The 27,824-nt window shown below is 42.5% G+C and overlaps 2 protein-coding genes across 6 annotated transcripts in view; one reads left to right on the top strand and one right to left on the bottom strand.

The window, feature by feature from the left end:
- Nucleotides 1-418: 418 nt before the first annotated feature.
- On the top strand, nt 419-27,446 carry GLRX (glutaredoxin). 3 transcript variants are annotated; one of them, XM_036310727.1, is made up of 3 exons: nt 419-777; nt 6,776-6,898; nt 27,132-27,446. In XM_036310727.1, exons 1-2 carry the CDS (start codon nt 556-558, stop codon nt 6,890-6,892), a joined length of 339 nt encoding a protein of 112 aa, XP_036166620.1. In that variant the 5' UTR covers nt 419-555; the 3' UTR covers nt 6,893-6,898; nt 27,132-27,446. The 3 variants fall into 3 exon arrangements, with proteins under 3 accessions (XP_036166620.1, XP_036166619.1, XP_036166618.1); XM_036310726.1 differs by lacking the exon at nt 27,132-27,446 and adding an exon at nt 8,541-9,726 and having other exon boundaries at nt 438-777; XM_036310725.1 differs by lacking the exon at nt 27,132-27,446 and adding an exon at nt 8,536-9,726 and having other exon boundaries at nt 440-777.
- Nucleotides 17,465-27,824, bottom strand: part of RHOBTB3 (Rho related BTB domain containing 3) — a 58,090-nt gene continuing 47,730 nt past the window's right edge. For 2 of the 3 annotated variants that reach the window (XM_036310710.1, XM_036310711.1), the window contains exon 12: nt 24,486-25,424. In XM_036310710.1, the coding sequence (XP_036166603.1) occupies nt 25,309-25,424 (116 nt within the window). In that variant the 3' untranslated portion in view covers nt 24,486-25,308. Of the gene's footprint in view, nt 17,590-24,485; nt 25,425-27,824 lie in introns of those variants that run through there. The other variant, XM_036310712.1, reaches the window with a different exon arrangement.

Raw genomic sequence — 27,824 nt, 5'->3', positions numbered from 1 at the left:
CATTCCATCGAAACACTCACCACAACAAAACACCCTGTGCAGGCTAAGAAAACAGCCCCGGGAGCAACCTCAAGACCAGTCACAATTTTAGTTTCACTTCCTGTAAGGAGATTTCAACCCGTCCTATTTCTTGAATGATTCTGTTTGCTCACTCGTTTTTAAAACCATCTGTCCCGCACGGCAAACAAAGATTTTACAGGAGGAGGGCACTGCCAGGAGGTCACTGGGGGCTCAGACGCCTCCCCGGGGCTGGTCTGTGCTGTGGGAGTGTTCTGACCCTGCTTCCTGCCAAAGAGCGGGCGCCACGAAAGCTCTGAGACAATGACACCCCGAGCCCAGCCACTGATGAAACGCAAGTATGCATTCCTTGGATTCACTGGCCGGTGAATCACCCCAGGGTGTAATGACTGTGGGGCTGTCCCTTTAAAATCAAGCAGGCTAGGCTAATTGGGCAAACTCCTCCTCCAGGGAGGTTCCTTTAAATGAGGGCCAGCTAGCTGCCTGGGCCTCCGTTCTTGCTCCGGAGCGGTACCTGCCAGGAGGCTCCCCGCCAGGATGCAGCCCACCTGCACGGCCCAGGAGTTTGTGGACAGCCACATCAAGCCTGGGAGGATGGTGCTGTTCATGAAGCCCACCTGCCCCTACTGCAGGCGGGCCGAGGAGCTCCTCTGCCAGTACCCCTTCAAAAGAGAGTCGTTGGTAATTGTGGATATCACCGTCACCAGGAACACAGAGAGGATTCAAGATTATTTCCAACAGCTCACAGGAGCCAGAACGGTGAGTCTGGGGTGTTGTTCTAAAAGGTCAGGTGGTGGGGGGCGGGGGGGCGGGGGGAGAATACCCAATTCCTTTTTCTTGTTAGGGCCCTGAAAGGGTATGCCTGTGCTTTTCTCTAGGACACCGCTAGGGCTCCGTCAGTTGCTTAAGGCTCCGGGAGGGGCACGGGGGTGGGGGCGGGCGGGGCGGAGAGAAGAAGACACTGCTCCCTTGAATGGGCAGCGGGACTGCAGCCAAGGGCCCAGTGTGCTGGGCGCCGGGTCCGTGGGTCCAGCAGCTGTGCTGAGTGTGAGGAGGGAGCCAGAGTCTTTGTTTCAAGCATGCTGCTAAGAGTTTCCAGCTTGCAGGGCTGGGGTGGGCAGTGGGGTGAAGGGGCCAAGTGTGATCTGTACATTTCTGTTGTCCACATGAAGATCTTACGCCCTCTTCTGTTTTCATGTGGCCAAGTGGGATTTGCTGCCCTTCGGTCTTTACTCTAGGCTCTCGTTAACATTAGCCTAACTTGCTCATTCTCCCTTATCTAACTCCACCCACTGGAAAAAATCTAATTCATAAAAATGGCTTATTATTTGCCCCTTGTTCTACATTATGGGGTGTTTTTAAGCCTCTCAGAGGAGCAAGTCCAGAGGCCAGAGTTCTGGCCGGGCCCTCTCAGTGGCTTGCTGTGTGATCCTGGGCAGGTTACCACCTCTGTGGTCAAGGACCTCCTCGCTGCAAGGCTAGAGCAGCCAACCTCTACAGTTCCTTTGCTATCAGTGGACTGAGGGGCCCTCTAAGACAGCGGTTCTCAATCTGTGGGTTGCGACCCCTTTGGCGGTCGAACGACCCTTTCACAGGGGTCGCCTAAGACCATCCTGCATATCAGATACTTACATTACGATTCATAACAGTAGCAACATTACAGTTATGAAGTAGCAACACAAATAATTTTATGGTTGGGTCACAACATGAGGAACTGTATTTAAAGGGCCAGAAGGTTGAGAACCACTGCAAGAATTGCTGTCCTCTATCTGAAAAGGCTTCTTGTGGGGTGCCCACCCAACCAGGCTGCCTATCTCAGTCCTGGTGCTGGCTGGGATGAATGGTGTCCCACCAGCTCACCCAATTCCCTTTCCAGATGCACATTCTAGGGCTCAGGGTTGCAGAAGCACATAGCCTAGTTCCATGTGAGTTTGGCTTACTGGGTTTTCTCTGGGCTCTCAGTGAAAATACGGAGGCCTCCTCCCTGCCTCTCCAGTGAGAAACCAGCGCTCTGGTGCAGAGGGAGGCGACCTGGGTTCCCCCTTGCTTCCAGGACCCCAGCTGTGGGCTGAAGACTCCCGTCTCTGGGAGGTCCTGGGGCACAGAGACTTGCTGCTTGGCTGCCTCCCTCCCCTCCCCCCTGCCCCCTAGCTGTCTAGGCAGCTGGGCTGTGAGAGGAAAGAGTCAGGCAAATACTGCCAAGGCCCTCTCTGTGCTGGGTTGCTCTTGGCCAGTGGTTCCCAAATGTTGCTACACAGTAGAATCACCTCAGGAGCTTTAATAAATAAAATCCCCGTGCCCACATTGTATCCCAAACCAATGAAATCACCGTGTCGGGCCTCAGTCGTTTTAAAGGTCCCTAAGTCAAAGGGTACAAGCTTTTAGTTATGAGTAAGTTCTAGGAATCTAATGTTCAGCAGGGTGACAAGTTAATAATACTGTATGTATGCTTGAAATTTGAAAGGAGATCTCACTGCACACACAAAAATGATAGCCGTGTGAGGTGATGGGTGTGTTGTAATCATTGTAGTGTCGACATAAGCAAACCATGACATTTCATACCTTAATATATACAATTTGTCAATTGCACTTCATGAAAGCTGGGGGAAAGTTTTCTTTTTCTAGCCAAAGAAAAGATCCCCAGGTAATTCCAATCTGCAACAAGTTTTGGGAGCTACGGCTCTCAGCTGGGCAGCATCTGTTCTTTACAGGAGAAACAAACCTCTTCAGGCATGCACCAGTACTTTTTTCACTTCTTCGTAATGCAATGGTTTTTCTCCTAGTGGTCTTTTACATTTGTTTTTCAATTAAAACAGTTTCTCACTGCTTCCTCCAAGGGGAAGAGCAAATCCCTCAGATTATGTGCTTTCTGATCCCCCACAGCGATGGGTCTGTGCTGGGAGAGATTGAAATCTTGGTAGCAGTTGCTATCTGACCCTGTACTGGCCCCAGGTGCTGTGCATTCAGGAAGAGCCCAGCAGGACTTGATTGAGTCCAGAAGTGTATGCCTTCAATCAGGCATGCACCTGGAGAAACCCATTTTGGTTTTGCTACAGCCCCTTCTCCTGGATCAGTGCCTTCATTTAGTCCTTCTCTGAAACTCTTCTTCACGTAGATTCAAGTTTCTGACCTCTGTCATTTTCCTTCTCTCTGAAGAACTTTAAACATGTCTTGCAAGGCAGGTCTACTGTCAACAAATCCCCTCAATTTTCATTTGTGTGAGAGAGTCTTTATTTCTCCTTCACTTTTGAAAGATAATTTTTGCTGGACACAACAAATATTTTAAAGCACCCATTACATACGAGGCACCTTTCTGGCCATTGGAAACACCTCCATGCACAGAACAAACAAAAACTTCACCCGTGTGGAACTTACACTCTAGTAAATACAATAAATAAAAGAGTATGTTGGAAGGTGATAGGTGGTAAGTGGTAAGTAGGAAAGGTAAGGAGGCTGGGAGCAGTAAGGTAAAGTTTTAAATGGAGCTGTTTTGACTAGATCTCTGAAGAAGGTGAGGGGGCAAGGCTCACAGAAATGTAGGAGTAAGAGTGATTCAGGCGGGGGGAATAGCAAATGCAAAGGCCCTGCCTAGGCCAGAGGTGTGCCTGATAGGGAGGCCTGTGTGGCTGGAGCACTGGTAGCTGTTGAGGCAGTAGGAGGAGCTGAGGTCTGAGAGGTAGTAATGACCCAGGCTAGTGGTGTGAGATGAGCAGAGGGGTGCCGGGGTCCGCCTTAGTTTTGGAAGAGCCGCTCTGGTGACCGTGAGGAAGAGACTGGAGGAGGGCCAGGCTGGAAGTTGAAATGCAGACATCTGGAGGCTACAGCTTTAATTCAGATGAGACATGACGGTGGCTTGTACCAAGGACAGCCTAGTAGGTGAGTGACTTTGGCTGCATCTGAGTAACCTTACAGCACAGACAGTACCTCCTAGCTGAGGCTGGTGGCTGGAGACACTTACTCCTCGTACCAAGCTTGCTTATGGTAGGAGTTGTCTTTCTCCTTCTTGACAGTAACAGACTCAAGTTCCCCAGAAACGGGAATGGGGCCAGGACGGGCTGGCACTGAGGGTGCCTCTTCCTTCCTCAGCTGAATCAAGTTTCCTGTTTTGCCACCACAGACGCACACACATACACACAGGTGCAGCCTGTAATTCAGCTCTTTTGGAGGTGCTGGTACTGGTGCTTTAAGGTGGTTTGGGGGCTGCGGACACTAGAGGGTGGGTGTAAGAGCAAGGGGGCCTTTTGGCTCTCAGGCCCACCAGCTCCCTTGCCAGAGGGTGGGCACAGAGCTCCACCCTGGAGACAGCTGATCGGGTTTCAGGCCTGTCTTGGACATCTGGAGGCTGCTGGAGGCCTGGGTGTTTTGAAGTCTCAGTTACCCTGGGAGGAAGGAACAGATGTTGTGTCAACCAGTCATTGCAAACACGATCCCTGCAGCAGCAGCAGCGTCAGCATCTCCTGGGAACTTATCAAAAAAGCAAATTCCTGGGCCCCAACTCAGATCTCCTGTATCAGAAATTGGGGGTAGGGGGTGTAGAGATCTGTGTTTCCACAAGCCTGTTGGCAGGTCAGGTGCACGTTCCACTGTCTGAAAAGAGGACTCCTGGTTTCTCAGGACTCCTACTGACTTAGCTCACACCCTTCTGGCCCACACCCCACTCAAAGGTGGAGAGGTGGTAAGCTGCAGGAGTGGTGACAACTGCTCACTTGTTTTTGCAAAGACAGAAAAACTCCAGAATGCCTACATCTCTTATACAATATAAAATAATCTAATATAAAAATCAGGCAATTTGTATTTCATTAGGCCCTGCCTGCCATGGGAGTTCTGCAATATATTAGAACTACATTAGGATTCTGTTCTATTTACTGTTACAACTGACCACAGCCGAGTTTTCCTGGGGAGACAGAAGCCAAAAGGCCCCAACAATTTGTGAGGGAAGCTTTATTTTCTCTGAAATAATGGTAGGTCCTAGGGGAACACTTAGGCTTCTGATCTCAACTCTCTGCGGCTATTCTTCTCTCAGCCTCAGAAAAGCAATGCTGCCTGGATGACACTGTCCACCTGCAAAGCCCCACCCAGGCTGTGCTGCAGGTGGAGCAGGCAGCACCCTCAGAGGCTTAAGAAGACAGCACCAGGCTTTCTCCCGGGAACACAGCTCTGAGTGCTCTTGCCCACTCTTGGGGCACAGGAAATATCTGGACTTCTTAAAAAATATTTGGCCTTAATTTTTAAAGCCCACTTCCACCCAGACTCCCTGCCCCCTTTATTATTTCCTCAAAAAAATTTTTTTTACTGTAATTTTATTGATTTCAGAGAGGAAGGGAGACAGGGAGAGAGCTGGAAACATCAATGATGAGAGATAATCATTGATTGGCTACCTCCTGCAGGCCCAGGTATCGAACTGTGACCTCCTGGTTCATAGGTCGACACTCAACTATTGAACCACATTGGCTGGGCCAGATCCCTTCTTAATAAACATCATGTAAGGACTTACCGGAAGTAACTCGGCCCCTTTTCTCATCTCTCTCACTTTTTAGAAAGTTTACTTGAATTACTATGGCTTCCGAGGAAAGCCGAAAGCTTTGAAAATATTCTTACTGCTTCTTGTCTGTCGCCTGTCCTGGCGTGTTCCTGGTGCTCAGGAAGAGGGCCACCACGCAGGTGGCCGATACAGTGCTCACTGCTTCACGGCCAGGCAGCCTTTCTGTAGCGGTGCCCTTGGCCTGGAAGTTGTCCAGGCCACAGTGAGAGGACTTCTCCCCCCTTCAGGATCCCCAAAGCCCTCTGGAATTCTGGAGCGTGCTGCTCCTAGCAGCAGGGAGGGAGCCTGCATGTGACTGGAGATGAACGAACTCATCAGGTGTAATGGCTGCATCAGTGTGGCTTGCCTTGTGTGACTCCCCGCTGCAGGTGTGAAACTAAAGCAGAGGAATGGCCTTGGCTCCCAGGATAGCAGCACTTACACATCCTAGGATGGGCCAGGAATTGAAGGAGACTTGACACCACCATGCCTTCCCCAGCTGAGGACAGAGCTCACAAAGGAGAGAGCTAATAAATGGTGGATCTAAAAATGAGGGGCAAAGACCTAATGCAAAGACTTTGCCAGCTGTATTTAGAAACAAATTCCTTCCTGCTTGCCATGCTCACATTAACGGCTCAGAAGTGGTCCCAGCTGCACAGACACCAGAATTCAATCACGGTGGTGGTCTAGCTGTAGCCAATCAAAATTCCCTCCCAGAAATGTGTTTCTGTTGAGTGAAAATTTTATTTCATTTTTAAAAAATATATTTTTATTGCTTTAAGAGAGGGAGGGAAAGGGAGAGATAGAAACATCAATGATGAGAGAGAATCATTGATCTGCTGCCTCCTGCCTGCCCCACACTGGGGATCGAGCCCGCAACCAGGACATATGCCCTGATCTGGAATCAAACCATGACCTCCTGGTTCATAGGTCAACACTCAACCACTGAGCCATGCCAGCTGGGTTGTAGAGTGAAACTTTTAAATCACTGACAAATTAGACAATCTCATGCACAGCATATTCAATCTGAAAGATATCGTGGTTTAAAAACATTCTTTAATGGATAATTTTATCCTCAGAATAAAATTTTGTCCTGTAAGAATACACTTGAGGAGATTGTAAAGTGATTTGAAAAGGTGGGATTGTGGGAAATATTTAGAGGGAGGGTAACATGTCATTCTCGCTAAGCTAATAATTAAGTTCCTTAAATGTCCTGGCTTGTTTGCTTTTTTTTAGGTACCTCGAATCTTTATTGGTAAAGAGTGTATAGGTGGATGCAGTGAACTACAAGAGATGGATAGAAGTGGGGAACTGATGGTGCGGCTAATAGAAATGGGAGCTCTAACGCCGTAATTACAGGTGAGTCACAGGTAGGATGCTGGACCGGGAACACTAAGAGATGGTGGAATTCTACTGCCATGTTTTATCATAATCTAGGAAGGCTAGGGAAAGGATGGTTTGGAGTGATCTGAGGAACTGTAATGTCATTTATTAACTTCCCTTTTTACAAAGGGATTGTGCCAACGGGAGATATCCTTTCACTCAACCTTCATTTCACAAATATTTTTTGAGCATTTACTCTGTGCGAGACACTATACAATGCAGTGGGAATATAGTGATGAACAAAAAGATAACATGAACCTTATATTCTAGAGAGGTGGGCAGATTAAAAATAAGTAAATAATTCCTGAAACAAATGAACAGACTACTGTGATAGAACATGGCAGGGGTGGGGGAGCTAATTTAGCTAATATGGTGAGGGAAGGTCTTTCTGAGAAGGGCTGGTTGGGTTGAGCTCTTGTGACCGTCATGTAAAGATGAAGCAGGAGAGCTTTTCGACAGAGGAAACAGCAAAAGCCAAGGCCCTGAGGTGATCAGTATAGAAAATTCAAGAACGAGAAAGCAAGGAAGAGCAGACTGAGTACAGTGCAGAGAAGGGAGAGTAGTAACAAATGTGGGCAGGGGCCAGAGCTCACAGGCCGTGGTAAGCAGTTCAGATGATAATAACTGCAATGTGAAACGAAGGTAATGTTTGCATCATCTGTGTTCACACTGCAACTCAATTTCAATCAAAGGGCTTCCCAAACACCAAAATGAAGTTTTCTAAAATGGTAGCCTAAAGCAGGGGTCGCCAACCGGTGGTCCGCAGACTACTGGTGGTTCATGAGGTCTGAAAGGTTGGCCACCACTGGCCTAAAGGATATTCTTGGCTGAACAGAAAACCATAGGGCAGTGAACCCTTTAGAAAGGAACCAGGATACTTCTGGGGTCTGATGAGCCCCCTTCCTCCTCAGCTCTTCTTAGTGCTAGCTGGCCTCCAACTAGTCCAGTTCACAGACTCAGACACAGACCTGGGGGTTGTTTTTTAGTCAAAGGAGACATTTATGGTTCTTAAACCAAAATGTTCTTTGAGGGGTATTTATTGCCCAGTAATTAATAACTTAGCCTTGAGCAATAAGTATATATACTTTGTGGTGGTTACTCAGAATAGCAACTACAACAAAAAGAGTTCTGAAAAAATACAAATGAAATCCTTTGAAATAAAAATCACTATTATAAACTTTCTAGACAATTCTTTGACATCATCACAGCAGGTGAATACTATGTTAGCTTTTCAGCCAAACCCCATATACTAAAGCTCTCAAAACTCAATTAATTGGGGTGCCAAATGTTTTCTATTCTAGAACACTTTTCTTTTTGTTTTGTTTTTTTTAGCAGTGTAGGCTTAAGAATGGAAGAAAACAAATGACTTTCCTGGGAATATGGGAAATACCATTTCCCCAACTATTAGGGTCCCCATATTCACAAGGCCTCTTTATGTGCATTGCTCTTCAGCGAGATATGCTCTCAGTATTTTGCTGACAGATGCTTTCAAGGCCACCTGTAATGGATTGTGTTTGAATAACAGGAGTACGTGCTCTGGTGATGAAAGAGAACTGAGGGGAAATCACCTTTCCAAGGAAATGTAATTCTTTGTATTTTTTTTTTCCTGGCAGAGCAGACCCAGGCTGATGTCTCCCTTGAGAGCTAGATGGCATTGTGAATGGTGGCAGCACTTCTGGTGAATGGATCTGGGGTGACCTTTACCCAGCAACTCATTACTTAATCTTCTGAAATATCTAAACCAAAAAAATGGGAGAGTTCTCAGCAAAAACAGGCTTTTCTTCTTTCAACTCTTGAAAGTGGACCCACTTGCCACAAACCACAGGTCTGAGATAGTGGATGGACATCTCGGGTTCCTTCCGGATTGGCCCGTGGGTTTCAATAGACAGCGAAAAGTTATAGCTCAGGATTCCCTCATGGACCCAAAAAAGTTCCTTCTCTTTGGCACGTGGTTCTCACTATCGTTCGTGTGCCAGGACTCCTACCTCTAAGCCAGTGTTTCCCAACCAGTTTATCCCAGGCTCCCTAGGATGAACTGATAGTTAATTTTATGCTACTGCCCAAAAATTATTTTGTGGAGTTTGAATTTGTAGTTTGTATTTTGAAGTCAGTAGGTATTTTGAATGTGCTTTTCCAAACTCCATGTGTCTCCCCCATCCTATCTTGAGAATCACTGCTCTGAACTTGTGTTCTTAAACTTGACAACTCACAGACGTCATAGGAAATGCCCAACAATTCTGGGAAAGGTCTGAGGGCCAATGTGAGAAGTGCCACATGAAACGTTAAGCACAGTGCGTCTTTACTTGGTCTACAGAGCTCAGAGGTACACGTGCAGATGCTGTGATCATGTGGCAACACTGTTTGGTGAGATGATCGCCCAGGTACTCCTGCATAAGTGTGTATGAATTTGTTTAGATGATGAACAAAAGTTAAATTTAAAACATTACCATAAAAATTTTGCAACCCCCCCCCCAAGAATGTCTATGAAAGTAGCTCTAATTGAGAAACACTGTCTTAAATGATTTTATCACCTTTTATCCCACACTCTACGAAAACTTAAGAATCCCTTATTATGAAATTTGTTCTAGAATTACAAGATTAACAACATCCTTTTGCAGTCTCTAGGGTGAAAGGTTAATATGTTTTGGTAATAAAAAAGCAGTTACAGATGACTGACTTTTTTTGTCCAATTCTATGTTCTCAAGTCCTTAAGGAATGATATTATTGTGAACACGTCAATTTGAAGCTTTATTCATGTTTGTCCCCTGCCATTATAAATAAAGGTACATGCTATTCACTGAGAACAAATGGTTGATGTGATTTTTAAAATTCATACTGAAATGACAAATAATTTGAGTATGTCAACACTAGCCTATTGAATAATGTTTAGGCTTCAATAATTCTTTTTCCATTTCACATTCCATGTTTCAATTTCTCACCAAATGTCCGTGTTCTTTTGGCTTCCCCTCCCTTCCCTTATGGGCCCTGGCCACTCCCTTCGACAAGACTGTGGTGGGAGGTGCACACTGTGCCGGTTACTCACTGTGCAGCTATGAATGCCACCCCCTGGAGGTTGTGCAGTGTGCAGCTGCACAGCCCTGATCCACTCCAGACCACTCACCTGCACTTGCTTTCACACCTCTGTGTTCTTGCTCATTGTGTTTCTTCTCTTCCGCTCTACTTTCAAATTCCTCCTTCAAGACCTCATTTACAGATGATCCCCCCTGTACATAACCTCTCTTCTCACTGCCTTTTTTTTTCCCACTAAAAGCAGCTATTATTCCCTCTTCTATAATCCTAAAGCACTGTGCATTTGGGTACCTGACAACTCTCCTCAGGTTGTATTGTAGTTGATCATCTGTACTGGTCTCCTGCCAGATTCAGAAATACTGTACTCAAAGGCAGAGCCTGGACTCTAACATTGTTGCATGCCCAGTTCCGAGAACACAAGTTCTGGGTTATCAAAGCAATAGCTGCATGTGGTTTAACGTGTCAAATGATACCAAAGTCTTTCCTCTCTACCCCTCCCAAACCTTAGTCCTTGCCACACATTTATCAGTTTCATGGGTATTTAATCCTATTTTAAAATATCATAAAATGAATTAAACATATATTAGAGTGCAAGCAGGCAGAGTCCTATTTAAATTAACACCCGGGTATCTACCTTCTGAGTTAAGAAATAGAGCAACTATATAACAGTGTTTCTAAAGTACTGACAAAGTACCTGAGAGGCCATGTGCCCCTTCCCAATGAATACTTGCCTTCCTCCACAGAGCAGTCTAGGTCGTGTCTGTTGTACTCATTCCGGTGCTTCTCTTTATAGTTTTACTCCCTACAACACCCCTAAGCAATACATTTTAGTTTTGAAAAGCACAGAGAAAGATAAGTATCACATGATCTCACTCATATGTGTAATTGAGTGAATAAAATAAACTGATGAACAAAAACAGGTCCAGAGACATAGAAGCATGGAACAGACTGTCTAACCTCAGAAGGAAGGCGGGGGAGGGTGGGTGGGAAGAGATTAACCAATGAACTTGTTTGCATGTATGCACAACCCATGGACACAGACAATAGCATGGTGAAGGCCTGGGGTGGGGGTGGGGGCAGCTAGAAGAGGTCCATGGGGGAAAAGGGGGACATATATAATACTTTCAACAAAGATTTTTTTTAAAAAAGAAAGAAAAGCAATAGCAAACACCACCATAACTGTAAGAAAAGGGCAATATCCTAACAATCAGATGAATGACCCTGAGAGGAGAGAAGTTGAGCAGAGGCTCAGCTTCCCTGGAATTGACCAGAGGGGTGGTCCTGAGTGAGTCCCTGGGAACACCGGGCACCCGGTTGGGGAGGCTATTGTGTGAGCAGGGAATATATGGTCAATGGAAGTGGGCTGCTCTGAACTCTGCTTCCATGGCCACCTCCAGCTTTTAGGAGCAGGTCAGAACAGGTGCCTCTTCTGGGGTGGGGGACACTCCCACGCCCCCTCAGCTGGCTGGTGCGCAGTGTGAACAGAACTGTCATTAGCACAAGGCAAGCAAAGTACAGATAAGGATCTGCTTCAGGCTCGTTTGGGCATTCTGTCCTCGTCCGGCTAACACTCAGGCAGATATACACCTAAAGAAATTAGGGGCAAATGAGCAGATTGTGTCTTTCTCTTTTTTAGTCTTTTTCATTTCAGAGGACCATATATCCACCATAGGTTTAAGAGAGAGGGAATGGGAAGTAAACTTTTTGAAACCTTGCTTGTCTGAAAACATTTGATGCTGGTTTGACGGCTCCTAGTGGGAAATTATTTTCCTCCAGAAGTCTGAAGACACTGCTCATTGTCTTTTGCTTTCAGCATTGCTGTTAAGAAGTCCGAAGCCATTCTGAATCTTAATCCTTTGTGGGTGACCTATTTGGTTATCTGGTTTTATATTCTAGAAGGTGAGAAAATCTTTCCTTTGAGCTCTGTGTGCTGAACTACCACAGTGCTGTGCCTTGGTGAGGGTCTATTTTCATGTATTATGGGGGCTACTTGGATGTTTGGAGGGCCCATTGGAAATTCTATTGGATTGCTTTGTGGATACTTCCCTCCCCTCCATTTTCTCTTTGTTCTCTTTCTGGAACTCCTAGTAATCAGATACTGGCTTTCATGGACTTGTCCCTGATTTTTGTTTCATTTTCTTTCTAATTTTATCTTTTTTTCCTGATGGGTTAACTCAGCCTTATCTTCTCATTTTTCTATTGAGTTTTTAATTTCTGATATCATGTTTTTAATTTCCAATAGCTCTTCAATGTTACCCAAATGTTCCTTTTTTATAGAATTGTTTTTGCTTCATGAATGTAGTACCTTATCTCTCTGGTGTTATCGTGATCTTTTTGTTTCCAATTATCATTTTTTTCTTCTTTCCACGAGTTCTCGTTGTTCTCAGTTATTTCCTTATTCATGTTTTATAGATGCAATCACTTATTTTATCTCTCAAAAGATATTACAGTTGAGGTTTTTTAAAAAGCTGTCTTCTGATTTCTGGATTCTCCCTCTTTTCTCTGAGTCCCTATTTTCTATGTCTGCTTTACATTTGAAGGCCTCCCAATGTTCTGCATTGAACACTTGAGATCTGGTTGTCTGTAAATATTTAAGAATGACACACAAAACACTGGTTGGAAGACCTGTATGTGTGGATTGGGCTTGTCAACTGGTGGGCTTCACCCAGAGTCTTTGTTGAAATGTTACTTTCTACGCAAGGCCTTCCACATGACTCAATTTAAAAATATCACTGGAATTCCCCATGCCTCTTGCTTATTTTTCTCTAATTTATTTACCACCTAATATATTGAATGCTTTAATTACTTATTTTTTTTACTGAGTGTCTTTACCCCTCAAATGGAGGCCCCTTGAAGCCAGGAATTTGTGTCTGTTTATTTACTGCAATATCTACAGCATATAGAAGACTACCTGCACACAGTAGGCACTTGTTAGGTGTTTGAGTAAATTAATGAATGAATGAATGAACAGTCAGGTGCAAATCCCCCAACTGTTAGTGCCTGGACATTTTTCAAGCCCATCAGTTTCTCCTACTCCTTGGCCAGAGGGTTGGGTCTTGGGTCTTCCTTCAGTTCTGGCTGCCAAACTTGGGGGGGCGGGGGGGGGGCGGGAGGAGGATTTTGGCAGCCCCTGGTCAGTGTACAGACTCTCCCAGAATCTTCTGTTTTCTGTCGGCTTCTTGCAAAGTAATGCCATGTGAAATACAGGGACAGAAAAGACTATAATCCAAGAGAAACTGGCATAAGAGATTGGCAGAGGAAAGCAACAAGAATAACAGGCAAAAAATGCATAGCCAAAGCGCCACTCCTGCTTACTTTAAAAAGCAAGTGACTCACTCCCCTATGCATGTCTCATTTTAGTAACTGCCTACGGTCTGCTGCTTCCAGCCTGGCCCCCAATTCAAGGTTGTCTGTCCAAAGATGGCCCTTAAGGAGAAACACAGCCATGGGTACTAAATGGGCCTGTGTGGCTGAGAGCAGTGAGTATTGCTGGCCACTATCTTGATATCTGAATGTAAGAGAAAGCCATGCTCCCTAATTCACAGCATCATAGAAAGTGTTAGTGGTTCTGGAAGTATTTGAAAGAACTGGACTCCTGATATATTTGAAATAAATTCCTTTCTTAAATAGGACTATTTTCTTGTTAAATACATTGAACATTGAAAGGGGCTGAATTTAATCTTACTAATTAGTGGAAAAGCATTCTGGCCTGGTCCCTTTAAGCACAAGTGGTATTTAAACATGGGCTTCTATCTAAGCAGAGACTTATATTTCCTGTGTCCAGGTGACTTTTCTGGCGAGCCGTGCAGGACTAAAGAAAGAAGGGGAGCCAACAAAAGCGCAGAAGTTTGTGTAACCTCTCTGGGCTGCACCTAGCACACCCGGGGTTTCATTCCCAGTGGCTGTTCCTGCCTAGACCTCCCTCCCAGCCAGCAGGACTGCCGCCTCGGGCAGCACCCACAGCTGAGCTCTCTGGGAGGGAGCAGAGCAACTGCCTTTTCACTTTTCTTTTGTGTGTCTTGTGAAACTTGCACTACTTCATACGTAAAATTACAAGTTGTTTTTAAGGTAGGAATTTTGCACTGTCTTTCCTTAGGAATCTTCCAGGTCACCCTGAGGAATGGGTATGGATGCTGTTTAACACAATCTGCCCCGGGTTCTAACTAGAGGTGTCAATGGGCTCTCCATTCCCAGAGGATCCATCTGGGGAATGGAGGGCCAACAACTCCTGGGAAGGCCAAATTAACTCAGCTCGAAGCTATGGCCACAAAGTTGTCCCCCAACAACTAAATGCATACAATTAGTGACAGCAATCATGCACGGACAAGAGGGAAGAACTAGGATAATTTTATTATTATAAGGTACTCACTACCTGTGAAGCAATGTATTGTTATTTGAAAGTGGACTTGTATTAATTGTAAATGTATACTGCAAACTCTAGGACAACTACTAAACAAATTTTAAAAGTTAAAAAATAACATGCTATGAAAGGAGAGAAAAATGTAATCATATAAAATTCTCAATTAAAACCACAAAAGGGAGAAAAAAGAATGAAACACAAAAATAGGAATAATGAATAAGGGCAACAAATAGAAAGCAGTAGCAAATATGGTAGATATTAATCCAAGCATATGAATAATCACTTTGAAGGTCTAAACACACCAATTAAGAGAGATTGTCAGAGTGGATCAAAAAATAAGACTCACCTAAATGTTGTCTACAAGAAATTCACTTTAAATATAAAATGCATATAGATTAAAAGTAAATAAATGAAGAAAGATACACCATGCTAACACTAATCAAAATAAAGCAGGAGTAGTTATATTGATTTTAGGCAGAGCACACTTCAAGGCAAGGAAAGTTACCAAGGATAAAGAGAGCTGTGCTACATAAAAATGAGGGAATAAATTCTCCAAGAAGACATAGCAATCCTTAACATGTATGTGCCTAACAAAAGAGCACCAAAATACATGAGGCAAAACCTGGTAGAACTTCAAAAACAATAGATAAATTCACTATGAGAGTTGGAGACTTCAACACCCCTCTATGAGAAATGGACAGATCCAAAAGGCAGCAAATCACTAAGGACATATTGACTTAACAGCACCTTCAATCAATGGGATGTAACTTTATAGACTATAACCAACAATAGCAGAATACACATTCTTCCCAAGCTCACATGGACTATCCACCAGGATAAACCACATACTGGGCCATGACAAATTTAAGAGGATAGAATTCAGACAAATTTAAAAGAATAAAAATCATACAATGTGTGCTCTCAGACTACACTGGAATTAAGCTAGAAATCAATAACAGAAAGATACCTGGAATATCTTAAAATACATGAGGATTAAACAACAACACTTCCAAAACACACAAGTCAAATAAGAAATCTCAAAAGAAAATTTTGATCTAAATGAAAATGAAAAGAGAATTTATCAAAATGTGTGGGATGTAGCAAAAGCAGTGCTTAGAGGAAATTTTATATCACTGAGTGCAGATATTAAAAAAGATCTAAAATCAGTCATCTAAGCTTCTAGCTTAGGGAACTATAAAGAGAAGAGCAAATTAAACCCAAATTAATTAGAAAAAAAGAAATAATAAAAAATAGAGCAGAAATCAATAAAATTGAAAATTGGTAGAAAAAAATAATAAAACCAAAAACTAGTTCTTTGAAAAGATCAGTGAAATCAACAGGTCTCTAACTAGGCTAAAAAAAGGGGGGGGGGGGACACACACAAATTGCTAATACCAAAAATGAGAGAGGATACATCCTTGTCGATCCATAAACATGAAAAGGAAAATAAAGGAACATTGAACAACTCTGTGCCCACAAATTTGATGACCTCGCTGAAATGGACCAATTTCTTAAGAGATACAATTTCCCAAAACTCAAGAAGAAATAGACAGTTTGAATAGGCCTAAACCTATTAAAGAAATTGAATCGATAATTAATAACCTTCTCAAACAGAAAATATCAGGCCCAAATAGATTCACTGGTGAATTCTAGCAAATATTTAAGGAAGAAATTATAACAGTTTTCTACTATCTCTTTCAGAGGATAGAAACAGAGGGAATACTTCCTAATTCATTCTATGAGATCAGCATTATCCTAACCAGAGAAGACATTCTAAGAAACCTACAGACCAATCTCTCTCATGAATACAGATGCCAAAGTTCTCAACAAAATATTAGCCAACCAAATGCAACGACACATACAAGGAATTATATACCTCAACCAAGCAGATTTATCTCAGATTTTCAGGGCTGATTCAACACATGAAATCAATTAATTACAACCATTCACATTAACAGGCTAGCCATATCAATAGATCATATCAGAAAAAGTATTTGATAAAATCCAGCACCCATTCATGGTAAAAACTCTCAGTAAACTAACAATAGAGGGATACTTCCTCAACGAGGTAAAGAATATCTACAAAAAAAAAAAAAAAAAATCACAGCTAACATCGTACTTAATGGTAAGAACCTGGAAGCTTCCTCAGGAAGATCAGGTGCAAGGTACAAGGCCAGAATGTCCCCTCTCACCATTCCTTTTCAACATTTCACTGGGAGTTCTAGCTAATTCAGTACAAGAAAAGGAAATAAAAGGTATACAGACTGGGAAGGAAGAACCGAAACTTTCTTTGTTCACAGATGACACAATCATCTATGTAAAAAACCCAAAGATTGAGGAAAAAAACCCTTCAGGAACTAATGAGCAATTATAGCAAGGTTGCAGCTGTACCACACCAAGAGTGAACCTTGAGGTAAACTGTGGACTTTGTGTGGTTCTGATGTGTCAATGCATGTTCATCAATTGTAACCTACGTAACCCTCCGGTGGGGGATGCTGATAATGGGAGAGGCTGTGCAAGTGTGGAAGCAAGGGCTACGTGGGAAATCTCTGTACCTTCTGCTGACTTTTGCTGTGAATTTAAAGCTGCTCTAAAAAAATAAATTAAAAAAAAAAAAACTTATGCTCTTGGCCTCAACAAACGCCACATGCATATAAACTTTGACACCTCTCCTTTTGCTGAGATATGGCAAAGGAACAACTGTGGATGATGCTGGGGAAACAGCCTCCCTGCGGGCATCTCCAGCTTGGAGGAGGATGTGGGCATGAATGATATAAGATCATAAGCAGGTAAGCAGAACCAGGCCCTGAACTCAGTTTTACTCCTTGGACCTTCCAGATGTACTAAATCAGCATCTGCGACACATTAGTAGAATTGAATGCTTGATTTGTGCTGGGTGTTAGTAGCAGAGCAGCAGCAGCCTGGACAGGTGCTAAGCTTGCCGAATTCACCAGAGACACCCACAAGGCTGGTGAAGGCTCTGCCAGGTCCAGCAGGCTGCCAGCTTTACCTGGGACCGTTTCAGAGTCTCTAATATGCCAGTGTGCATCGTGAGTTTCCAAAGTAGTCATGGTTAGGTCTAATCAAGTAATTGAGTCGATACCCCCTCCCCTGGGAACTGACCTTTCTCTCTTTCTTTTTAAAAAACAACTTTATTTAGGCGTAGTCTATGGCTCACATAACTCACCCATTTCAGTCGTACAATTCAATGAAGAACGTTCAGCTGAGCTGCACTGTTGCTCCAGGAACAGGACATTGCTGCTCCAAGGGTAGATTTCTATGGTTTAAAAGCAACATGGACTGAATTCAAACCCCGGTTAGGCTAGTTCCTAGATGTGTGCCTGTGGCTGTGCAAATCTCTCTGGTTTGAGTTCTTACTATGAGAATTAAAATTAAGAAAGCTACCCTTCTCTCTGACCATTTCATACCAGGATACGCTATTTGTTTCCAGTCACCAGCCTTGGGTTATTTATTACAAATATTAACCACAAAGGTGTTATGTTAGCCAGTCGTATCATTTGGAGAATCGTGATCAGATTAGACCTTGGAAAGGGGATGGCGGGAGTGGAGGAGTGACGACCTTGATAACTCCTTGACCTTGGCATTATCCTTGCAAGGAAGCTAAATGGTGTATCTCCCAGGACATGTCCAGTTTGCTCTTCCCACAGAGCCAGCAGTGTTGCAGCACCTTCAAAGGGAGCTGCCACTCCAGCCTTAGCTGGATGGATTTACACTTTTCTTAGCATACGCATGGGGGCTGTTTGCTGGTGGGTAGAGCACTTGGGTTTTGGAATCAGGTTCAGGTTCTTCCCAGTTCTGCCATTTACTAACTACATGGCCTTGGGCTTTGACTCACTGATCACTTTAGAATGGAGATACTGACAGCAACCTGGCTCATGGGACTGCTGGAACTATATGGTAATACTAATTAATACTAATACTAATACCTACAGAGTGTACGTATCACCCGCTTTATAGCAACTATGAGGTTGCTACATCCAGTAGCTCCATTTTACAAATGAGCAAAAAGCGTCCAGAGAGAGGCCACTTCATGTGTCCGAGGTCACACGTGAGAGGCGGAGCTGGGATCAGAATCAAACCAGGCAATATGGTTTCATCACCCTTGTGTTTAGTTACCCCACCAGACTACTCTCCTGCCCTCTACTGTCTCTCCTAAAGGAAATAATACATGAATCGTGCCTGGCATTAGTACCAGTGCAATAAGTGATAATGTTAAAATAGTAAATAATACCTCAATTTCCCCAGGCCTCCCCAGCCCATGGAGTTCATACCAACAGTAACGACAGAAATTTCACTTGATCACACCTCTGCTTGCATGACCCAGGTCCCTAAATCTCTCGAAGTGACTGCTGGGGTGTCTCACCTGGATCTCCTGCCCTCCCACACTTGCCCCTCCCTGAAGGTCCTGCCTTTTAAGTCCCTTCTGCTGTGAGTGTCCTCCGTCCCTCTTCACAGGGCTAAATGCCCTGGGCCCTAAGCTGAAATGGGCCATCACAGTCAACACTGTCATCTTGGAGACTAGCAACTCTTGTCAACTGTGTGCTGTTGCGTTTAGCAGACGTCTCTTAAGCAACTATTATGTTTTGGAAATGGTGCCAGAATACACACATACACAAGATACAAGCAACCAGTATGTCCAGACTGGTACCCTATAGCAGCTTAGGAACCCCTGACATCTACTAAGTCCCATATAAGATCAGCCTTTCTTACCATATTCATTAAAAATAGTGAGGGTTGTAAAATAGAAAGTTTTGTTGTTGGTGGTAGTGTATAGCTTAGGAAAATGCCTAGGCAATTCTTTACAGTATCGATTTACCTTATTTAAATGGTCTTTACATTTGAATTCTTGCCAAGGAAATGTCCTAACTTTTACTTCCATTTGGCCAAGCAAAGCACTGGAACCTCCCCTGGGCATTGCAGCATTGGAATCTGCCCTCCTAGCATCACCAGGGGTTCTATTTGTGGCCTCTCAGGTTTTGACATGTTTTAATTCACTTGAAGGCAATTCGCTCTTCGGAGGAAGTCTCTGTAAATTGAGAAAACCTCCCCCACTCCTCCTCCAACCAAGGGGACAGAAGACCTAAGAACAAAGATGTGTTGTCACCTAGCTGACCATGAGGCCAGACTCAGACATGAGATTTCTATGAAAATAAAAACCACCTACATAAATTTTATGAAAACTGGTACTGGGGGAATTGTAGTTATTTTCCTACAGCCCTAAAGTTACTAAAAGTGAAGGAAAAGCAAGATACTCCAATCAGGAGGAGGAAAGGAAAAGCGCTCCGAAGCCTGAAGCAGACCTGTGTGCGGGGCAGTGGCTGGTCAGTAATTTCCTGCTGTCTGTGATAAGAAGTCCTAGGGCTCACAAAACTGGTTTAACCAAACTTTGTCCTATAGGCCCTTTGGCTTAAAAGTTATTTACGACTGTGCTTCAATATTGCTTCCAATTCTTAAGGGCAGCTGAATCTTTTTTAAAAAAGCAGAAAACGAAAAGGTAGACAATTTTCAGGCAAAAAAAAAAATAGTGTATTCTGAGATAGTAGCAAAATCTGTCATTGTAAACAAGACAGGCACTAAGTCATAGATGAGAGCCTACGCTGCCTTTAGGAAAAGGGTTTTGGTTTGTTTTTGAGTTACAGTACTCCCCTGAGGATTTTTCAGGCCAGGTTTCCCACAAAGGAGGAAGGGCTCAGATCCCATCTCCTTTCCACCTAATTTTAAAAGTAATATACTGTGTCCACTAAATTGCATGCTGTTTTCCGAAATGGGAGCAAATAAGAGAGCTCTTTGCTTTGAACATGTAAAAGAGAAAATGTCAGTGACTCTCATACTAATGCTGATCATTAGCTCATTGTTGAGCATTTAGCTGTACAGTTGGCCAGACAATTAAGGTTTTGAGGACATAGCCTGCTGCATGCCAGGGGAATCATTTGCATGCAGTTATGGAATTGTTTGCATAAAGTCAAACACTATGTTTAACACTGGAAGCCATTTCTGCCTCATTGTGTCCAATAAGAACTCTTCTGCGCCCCCAAATGCATCTTGTTGCCCAATCTCCAATTGAGACTCCCAGGCAGGGGTGTCCCCAAGGAGCATTATTGTACATGTTCTGCACCCCTCTCAATGGCCCAACACTTAATCACTTTCCCATTCTATGGTCATCAACTCCCCAGGAAGCCAGCTGCTCTGGTCACCCCAGGTCCCATGACTATTAACTCAGGCTACTCCTGAGACAGGGCACACAGAGCTTCAAGTGTGAGCATACTTTTCATTTGCATTTGCAAGTTTTGACTATTCCAGCTGAGGCAATCTGGCCTTTTCAGTGCCATTTAACACACAGCCTGCGTCAGTCCCTGTGCTCAGTGGAAGGTTGGAGAGAGGTTCACTAAGAAAATCAAGACATGGCCCCTGCTCTCAAGATATTGCCCAGTAGTGAGCACCAATACCCAATATGCACTAAGTACCACAAAAGAGCTAAGAAAGTGCTAGCTGGTTTGGCTCAGTGGATAGAGCCTGCAGACTGAAGGGTCCGGGGTTTGGTTCCAGTCAAGGGCATATGCCTGGGTTTCAGGCTCGATCCCCAATAGGTGGTGTGCAGGAGGCAGTTGATCAATGATTCTCTTTCATCATTGATGTTTCTATCTCTCTCTCCCTCTCCCTTCCTCTCTAAAATCAATTTTAAAAAAAGAGAGAGCTAATAAAGACACATGTAGAAGCAACTGATTCTTCCTGGGAGAGTCATAGAAAGCAAAAGAGATATGATTTTTAAGCTGGGCTTTACAAGATATGCAGGAGTTTGCAAAGTAGACAGGGAATGGGAACCCAAAGCAAGCCATAGGAAGTGTACGAGATGTGCAAGATATAGATAATCTGGATAACAGTCCCGAACATCCAAGTAGAAAAGATGGGATAGGTTATGAAAGGCAATGAGGACTGTGAAGATTCTTCCATAGGCAATAGGTGCCTTCTAGATGAGTGCGTTCTCAGGTCAATTTTGTGTCAGGAACACTATTCCAAAGCAACTGTGGAGGACTTTATGGATATAGTAGCCTTTACTGACAATTTGGGAACCCCCTGGGGAGAGGTTGTAGTATATAGTACATAATCTATCCACGTGTTAGGGCTTCCTGGTCTCGGCTTCTCAGCTCTGGGAAGTTCCAAATTCTTCTTCTTTTTTTTTTTTTTAAACTCTTAAATAGCCCAGATAGCATGGCTCAGTGATTGACCGTCAGGGTTGTGGGCTTGATCCCCAGTGGGGGGCATCATGAGGCAGCCAATCAATGATTCTCAGCATTGATGTTTCTCTCTCTTTCCTTCTCCCTTCCTCTCTAAAATCAACAAAATATATATATATATGTATTTTTTTAATATATTTTATTGATTTTTTACAGAGAGGAAGGGAGAGAGAGGAATAGAGAGTTAGAAACATCGATGAGAGAGAAACATCAATCAGCTGCCTCCTGCACGCTTCCCACTGGGAATGTGCCTGCAACCAAGGTACATGCCCTTGACCAGAATCGAACCTGGGACCATTCAGTCCACAGGCCGACGCTCTATCCACTGAGCCAAACCGGTTAGGGCAACAAAAACATATTTTAAAAATACTTTTAAATATGTTTTTAAATTTTTATGTATTGATTGATTTTAGAGTTGGAAAAGGAGAGAAAGAGAGAGAAAGAAAGAAAAAGAGAGAGACATATAAACATCAATTTGTTGTTCCACTTGTCATTGACTGATTCTTGTATGTGCCCTGATGGGGATAGAACCTGCAACCTTGGCATATTGGGACTATGCTCTATGAGCTACCCGGCCAGGGTAAAAGTTCCACATTCTTAAGTCCATTATGCAGAGCCAACATTCAAGCCTGCAGAAGGCTCATTTTTATGCTAAAGAATTATCAAAGCACTTTTTCTAAATAAAGGCAGTTATATTGTTAGGAGAAATGGTGGTAACAGCTGCTAAATATAATTTTCTATAGAAGTTATAACATAAATTTCTTTCATCACATGCATATGAATCATCTACAATATCAGCAATAGTCTAAAAGTTTTACTCACAATGGAAATTTTCTGTGAAACATAATTATACTTGATAAACACAAGGCAGTATTCCCAAATTCATTCCAGCATTTCAACATCCAAGATAAAATAACGACAGAACACTGAGGTAAACTTATTTTTTAAAAAAAGGTTTATTTCTTACAAAATGTTAAATACTAAAGCTAAAAACATATAAATTCAGATCAGGCTATATTAAAATACACACATATCCTTCTTTGCAAAATTATTAAAGATTGAATTAAACAGATGCTTTAAATAAAATAAAATACTCTTAAGGACTTTTTTGTATATTAACTGTATCAGTGTAGTGTAGTTTTAAAAATAATAGTTGAAAAGTTTATCTGTCTTGAAAGTCAAATTTATTCAAATCTTCAGTTTTCTGCTACTGCCCAATATGAAGCCACCATGCTGGCTTGGACTAAATGAATTTCGGTTATGTTGCTGAAACTTCTGTATTACAAGCCTGCTTTCGTACAATATGACACAGAGTAGCCAGAAGTATACAAAGGGTTACATAAGGTGAAAACCTGGCCCAGAAAGAGAAGGCCTTAGCTCTACCATACAGTATCTTCTCTAATTAAAATGATTGGTAAATATATTGAAGCAGAGATGAGCACAGAACACACATTCATCTAGAAATAATCTCTCAATTAAAACCAAAACCAAAAGGGTACTCATTTTTCCAAGATAGCTTAAGAGTATTTTAAAATGTCTGGCTATTTTAAATTGAGTGAATTCAAAGATTTTAATCTAGATTTAAAAACTAATTTGATTACTATTCTGAACAGCTCTGAAGAGCCATGACATTTCATGTTTGAGTCGCTCACACAGGTGGTAAAGAACTTTTATAATAAAAACTACATGCTGAACACCAACACAGCATCAACTTCCACACTCAGCTCCAGTCGAACAACCTAAAACCTTATGTAGTCCATTTAAATGTTAAATGGTATTTGCAAGAATACATTTTGCTTTAGAACTTTTATGTTTCAATTTCCTAGATTAAAAGTTACTGATTTAGAATTTTAAGTGCTCTAATTCATATAGGGGTAAGAATATGCTTATGAAGAATAAAATGCTGTCACTTACTTCATTTTAAAAGTTCTTGAATGTGAATGAATTTCTGGAAATCCACTACAGTGCCTATTCTTTACCATGCTCGTGCATGCCCACTGGGGTTTGCCAATAGTTGGTTAGCTCAAGTGATTAAAATTCAAAAGACATAAAATGCATTCCAGTAATCTTCATCAACACAGTTCAGTTAAAATCAGGTTTCTTGGGAGAAATATGTAGAGAATTTTTATTTTTCCTCTCTGACAAACAACTGTATGTGATTCTAATACTATAGTATCAAATTGTTTAATCAAACCTTTGAACAGTTGGGAAACTATATGTATTCTAAAGTAATTGAAAATTAAAAAATATATATATCCAATACTGAATTGTATTACAGATGAAAATGATGTCAACAATAACACAGTAATCTGGTTTTCTCTCTCTCTCTGCTTGTGTAATTATTTCTGTTGACATGAAACACAAGAGAAACTAGAATTCTGTCCTCTATCCAAGTACCATTTTCTCTACATGGAACAAGTATTTCATTTATATCCTTTCTTTTAACTTACTGGGTAATCTTGAAGGACAAAACTCACGCTACTCCTCATCAAATAGCTTTGCGGTCCTCAAAAGAATTCAAATAATTCAAGCCACTGACGTCCTAATTTTAGTAAATACACTAAAACAAAAACATCTTGAGCCTTCGATAGCCAATTCTCGAAAAAGCATGTTTTTCTATGAGCATCTTCATAAATACGTATAAAAGTCATGCTGGTCAGTCACTTTTATCAATACCCTGGTCCTACAGAATGATCAAGAAAGTATTGGTTCGTCTGGGACAGAGCCACAACTGTGAGTGTCCTAAAGATAACACAACACAACGCATTTCTCACTCGCCAGTGGAGGTGGCACAGAGGCCCTGGGAGGAACAGATTTCCCCAAAGCTCCCAGAACCCCCACATGCCCTCTTCCCTCCAGAAAGCCTCCTTCTCTTCCCTCGATATCAGTGCCTCTTTTCTGCTTTCAGGAACAATGATGTTTGAGCAAGAAAACTAGTACATATCCCACTACAAGACAGACATAATTTTGGAGGCCCAGCACGAAGTGAAAATGCAGGGCCCTTCCTCAAACATTGTTATGAATTTCAAGAGGGAACCAAGCAAGGGCCCTTCTAAGCTCTGACCCTATACGGCCACACTGTGCCCTGGCCAGACAACCATCCTGCCTGAGGTTTCCTGCCCAATCTGAATCCCAGAGAAGAGACAAGGTGGCTCAGTTGGGTTGTTCAGACAAAAAACAGAATTTTTTTTTCATGATGGTTCAAACACTGATGTGAAAATAGGTGTCATTTCACATTCAAAATGTCAGGCAAAATTCGATTCCTAGAGTCTCTGACTGATCAGTCGGCCCCTAGATTTTTCATTATAGAAATAGTCACACTGGGTCTTTACATGCCCTTAATTTTAACAAAGCCATTAATCAGACACGATGAAATTTCTGTATTAATCCTACATGATTTCTAAAACATTTTAACATTTCTTAACTGGGAAAGGTATTAATATCGCCAAAGCAACGGGTCATCTTAAAGGGAATAGTAGCTGCACAACAGCTTTATACACTATGTGAAGCCTTAGATTTAGCCTGTGGTATATTTTGTTCCCTTTTAAGATCACAATCATAGTTTTTTCAAGGAGAGCTAGTAAACACATAAAGCTGTATGGTGACTTTCCCCCCCACCACACCAATATATATATTTTAACGCCCATGTTTCGGTCACGAGAATTTTACTGGTACCCAGAGGTATCCCATTCTTCATAATGATAATAATTTTAAAAGTGTGTGTACATAAAAGCGCCAAGTTACATGACTAAGCAGCGACACTTCCGGGAGTGAATGTACTTCCTGTATTCTGCAAGCTGCTTCAAGTACAGATTCGATGGCCATCTGTGCTTTTCAACAAAACTGCGTTCTTCCACTAAAATTTTTAGAAAGAAGAATGTTAATAGAATATATTTTATTTGGGATCGAGTTTAGGTATGAATTATTGGGTTTCTGTTGAATGGATGACATCCAAGCTCTTCTATATACTCCCTACTCTTCCCTTAAGCCTTTCAAAATCATTAAATACAATTTTCGTTACATCAGTCATCAGGATACATCTTTCCATTCATCAAGTAGTATTTGATAATGTTTTCTTTCCTTTTTTTTTTTTTTAATATGACTTGTTTTTTCCTGGAGATGAAAATGGACTTTTTTTTTTTAATGTAATTGTTTCATTTTCCTTTGTAACTAACACAACCTCCCAAACGCTTTCAAGTCCCCTCAATTCTATTTCCCACCAAGCCAGAGTTATCAGGTAGCCCACCATCCCTGCAGGGCTGGGGGTGCTGCCCTGGAGACCCTTTCCTCCCGAACTTGTACCCTATTGCTTCCTAGGCCTGCTTCATGCTTTCGTGCTGGTCCATACACTCCTGACGCCAGGTCCTGCCCTTGATTCTCTAGTTTTGGTGAAGCAGAACCTTTCTTAGCTTCTGAAAAGGGCAGGCACATAAGAAGCATTTCTGAGTCCTTGCTTGTGATGAAACCTCTTTCACCTCTTCACACAATTCGTAATTTGATTTGGTACAGAGTTCTAGGTTGAAAACTTGGCTCAGAATGCTGGAGACAGCACTTAGCAGATCTTTTCAATCTGCTGTCTCAAGGCCTTCACTACTGGGATAACTCCTTGTATTATTTCTTGATAATTTCTTCCCCACTGTTTTTTATTATCTGTATTAACTTCTATTATTCAGGTATTTCACTTCCTGGATTGAGCCTCCATTTTTTTTTTTTTTAAACCTTTCTTTCCAGTCTTTTTGTTTTTCTTTCTGGGAGATAACATTACTTTTGACTATTTTAGTCACTTGGTTTTTTTTGCTATCATATTTGTAATGTCCAAAAATGATTTCCTATTCTTGTATTGCTTTTTTGAAAATTGTGGTAAAATACACGTAAAAGAAAATGAACCGTCTTGACCATTTTTAAGTGCACGGTGTATGATAAGTGGTGCTAAATACATCCATGTTGTCGTGCAACCAAGCTCCAGATCTCTTCATCTTGCAAAACTGAAACTGTGCCCATTAAACAACAACTCCCTATCCCTGTCCCACCCTGCCCCTGGAAACCACCATTCTACTCTCTGTCTTGACAACTGTAACCTTCTATCCCTGCTTTTTATGGCTGCCTATCTCTTATGCTTTGAGGATATTAATTTTAAAGGTTTTTGTTCGTTTTCTTCTACTCCTTATGCTCTTGTGTCTCTTTATTCCTCTAAGTTCCTTCTTGTGAGATAATAGAAAATATACATTGATCTCCAGTTCTTGACACAGAGGCTCCAGAAACCCTTATAATTTCCTGGGTGGTAGTATTGTCTTTTATTCTAATTAGACAACTCTGGGTGGGCTTCTGATGAGGGCTGGTCATTGAAAAGACATGATTAGAAGTTTGGCCCTAGCTGATTTGGCTCAGTGGACAGAGCATCGGCCTGCGGACTGAAAGGTCCTGGGTTCAATTCCAATCAAGGGCAAATGCCCGGGTTGCGGGCCTGACCCCCAGTAGGGGATCAATGATTCTCTCTCATCATTGATGTTTCTCTCTCTTTCTCCCTTCCTCTTTGAAATCAATAAAAATATATTAAAAAAAGGAAGTTTGGACTTTCAGCATCCCCCCTTCCTGATCCGCACCATTCTCTTAAGAAGGAAAAGGACTGAAAATGGAGTTGATGACCAATCATGCCTACATAAATGAAGTGTCCATAAAAGTCCCAAAAGTACAAGGTTCAGGGAGTTTCCAGGTTGGTGAACACATCCATTTGCTGGGAGAGTGATATACTCCAATTCCACTGGACATGAGCTCCTGCACTCCGGACCCGCCCCCCCCCTCCACCCCCCAGACCTCACCCTATGTATCTCTTCATCTAGGTATTCATCTGTATCCTTTAATAAACTGGTAAACTTAAGTAAGTGCATCCCTGCCTTGTGTGAGCCAATCTAGCAAGTTAACTGAACCCATAGAGGGCGTCACTGGAACCTCTGATCTATACCAGTTGCTCAGAAAAACTGGACTTGGACTAGTGTCTGAAGTGGGGTGGGGGATGGTCTTGTGGGACTGAGCCCCAAACCTGTGGGATCTGGCACTCTCACTATCACTAGGTCATAGCTGGTGATGTGAACTGCTTGGTGTGGGGTATAAAACCCCACACATTTGGTGATCAGAAGTGTCAAAAGTGAAGTGTTTTGTGTTAGTAGTAAAGGAGACACAGGGGATAAGGACTCACAGGAAAGTAACACCCAGGTAGAAAGACTGTAGGTTTTTCCTATTTACTTCTCTTTTGTTT

The sequence above is a fragment of the Myotis myotis genome, unplaced genomic scaffold (genome assembly GCF_014108235.1).
Source record: "Myotis myotis isolate mMyoMyo1 unplaced genomic scaffold, mMyoMyo1.p scaffold_m19_p_5, whole genome shotgun sequence".
Classification (NCBI taxonomy): Eukaryota; Metazoa; Chordata; class Mammalia; order Chiroptera; family Vespertilionidae; genus Myotis; species Myotis myotis.
This window is presented reverse-complemented; position numbering and strand designations above follow the sequence as displayed.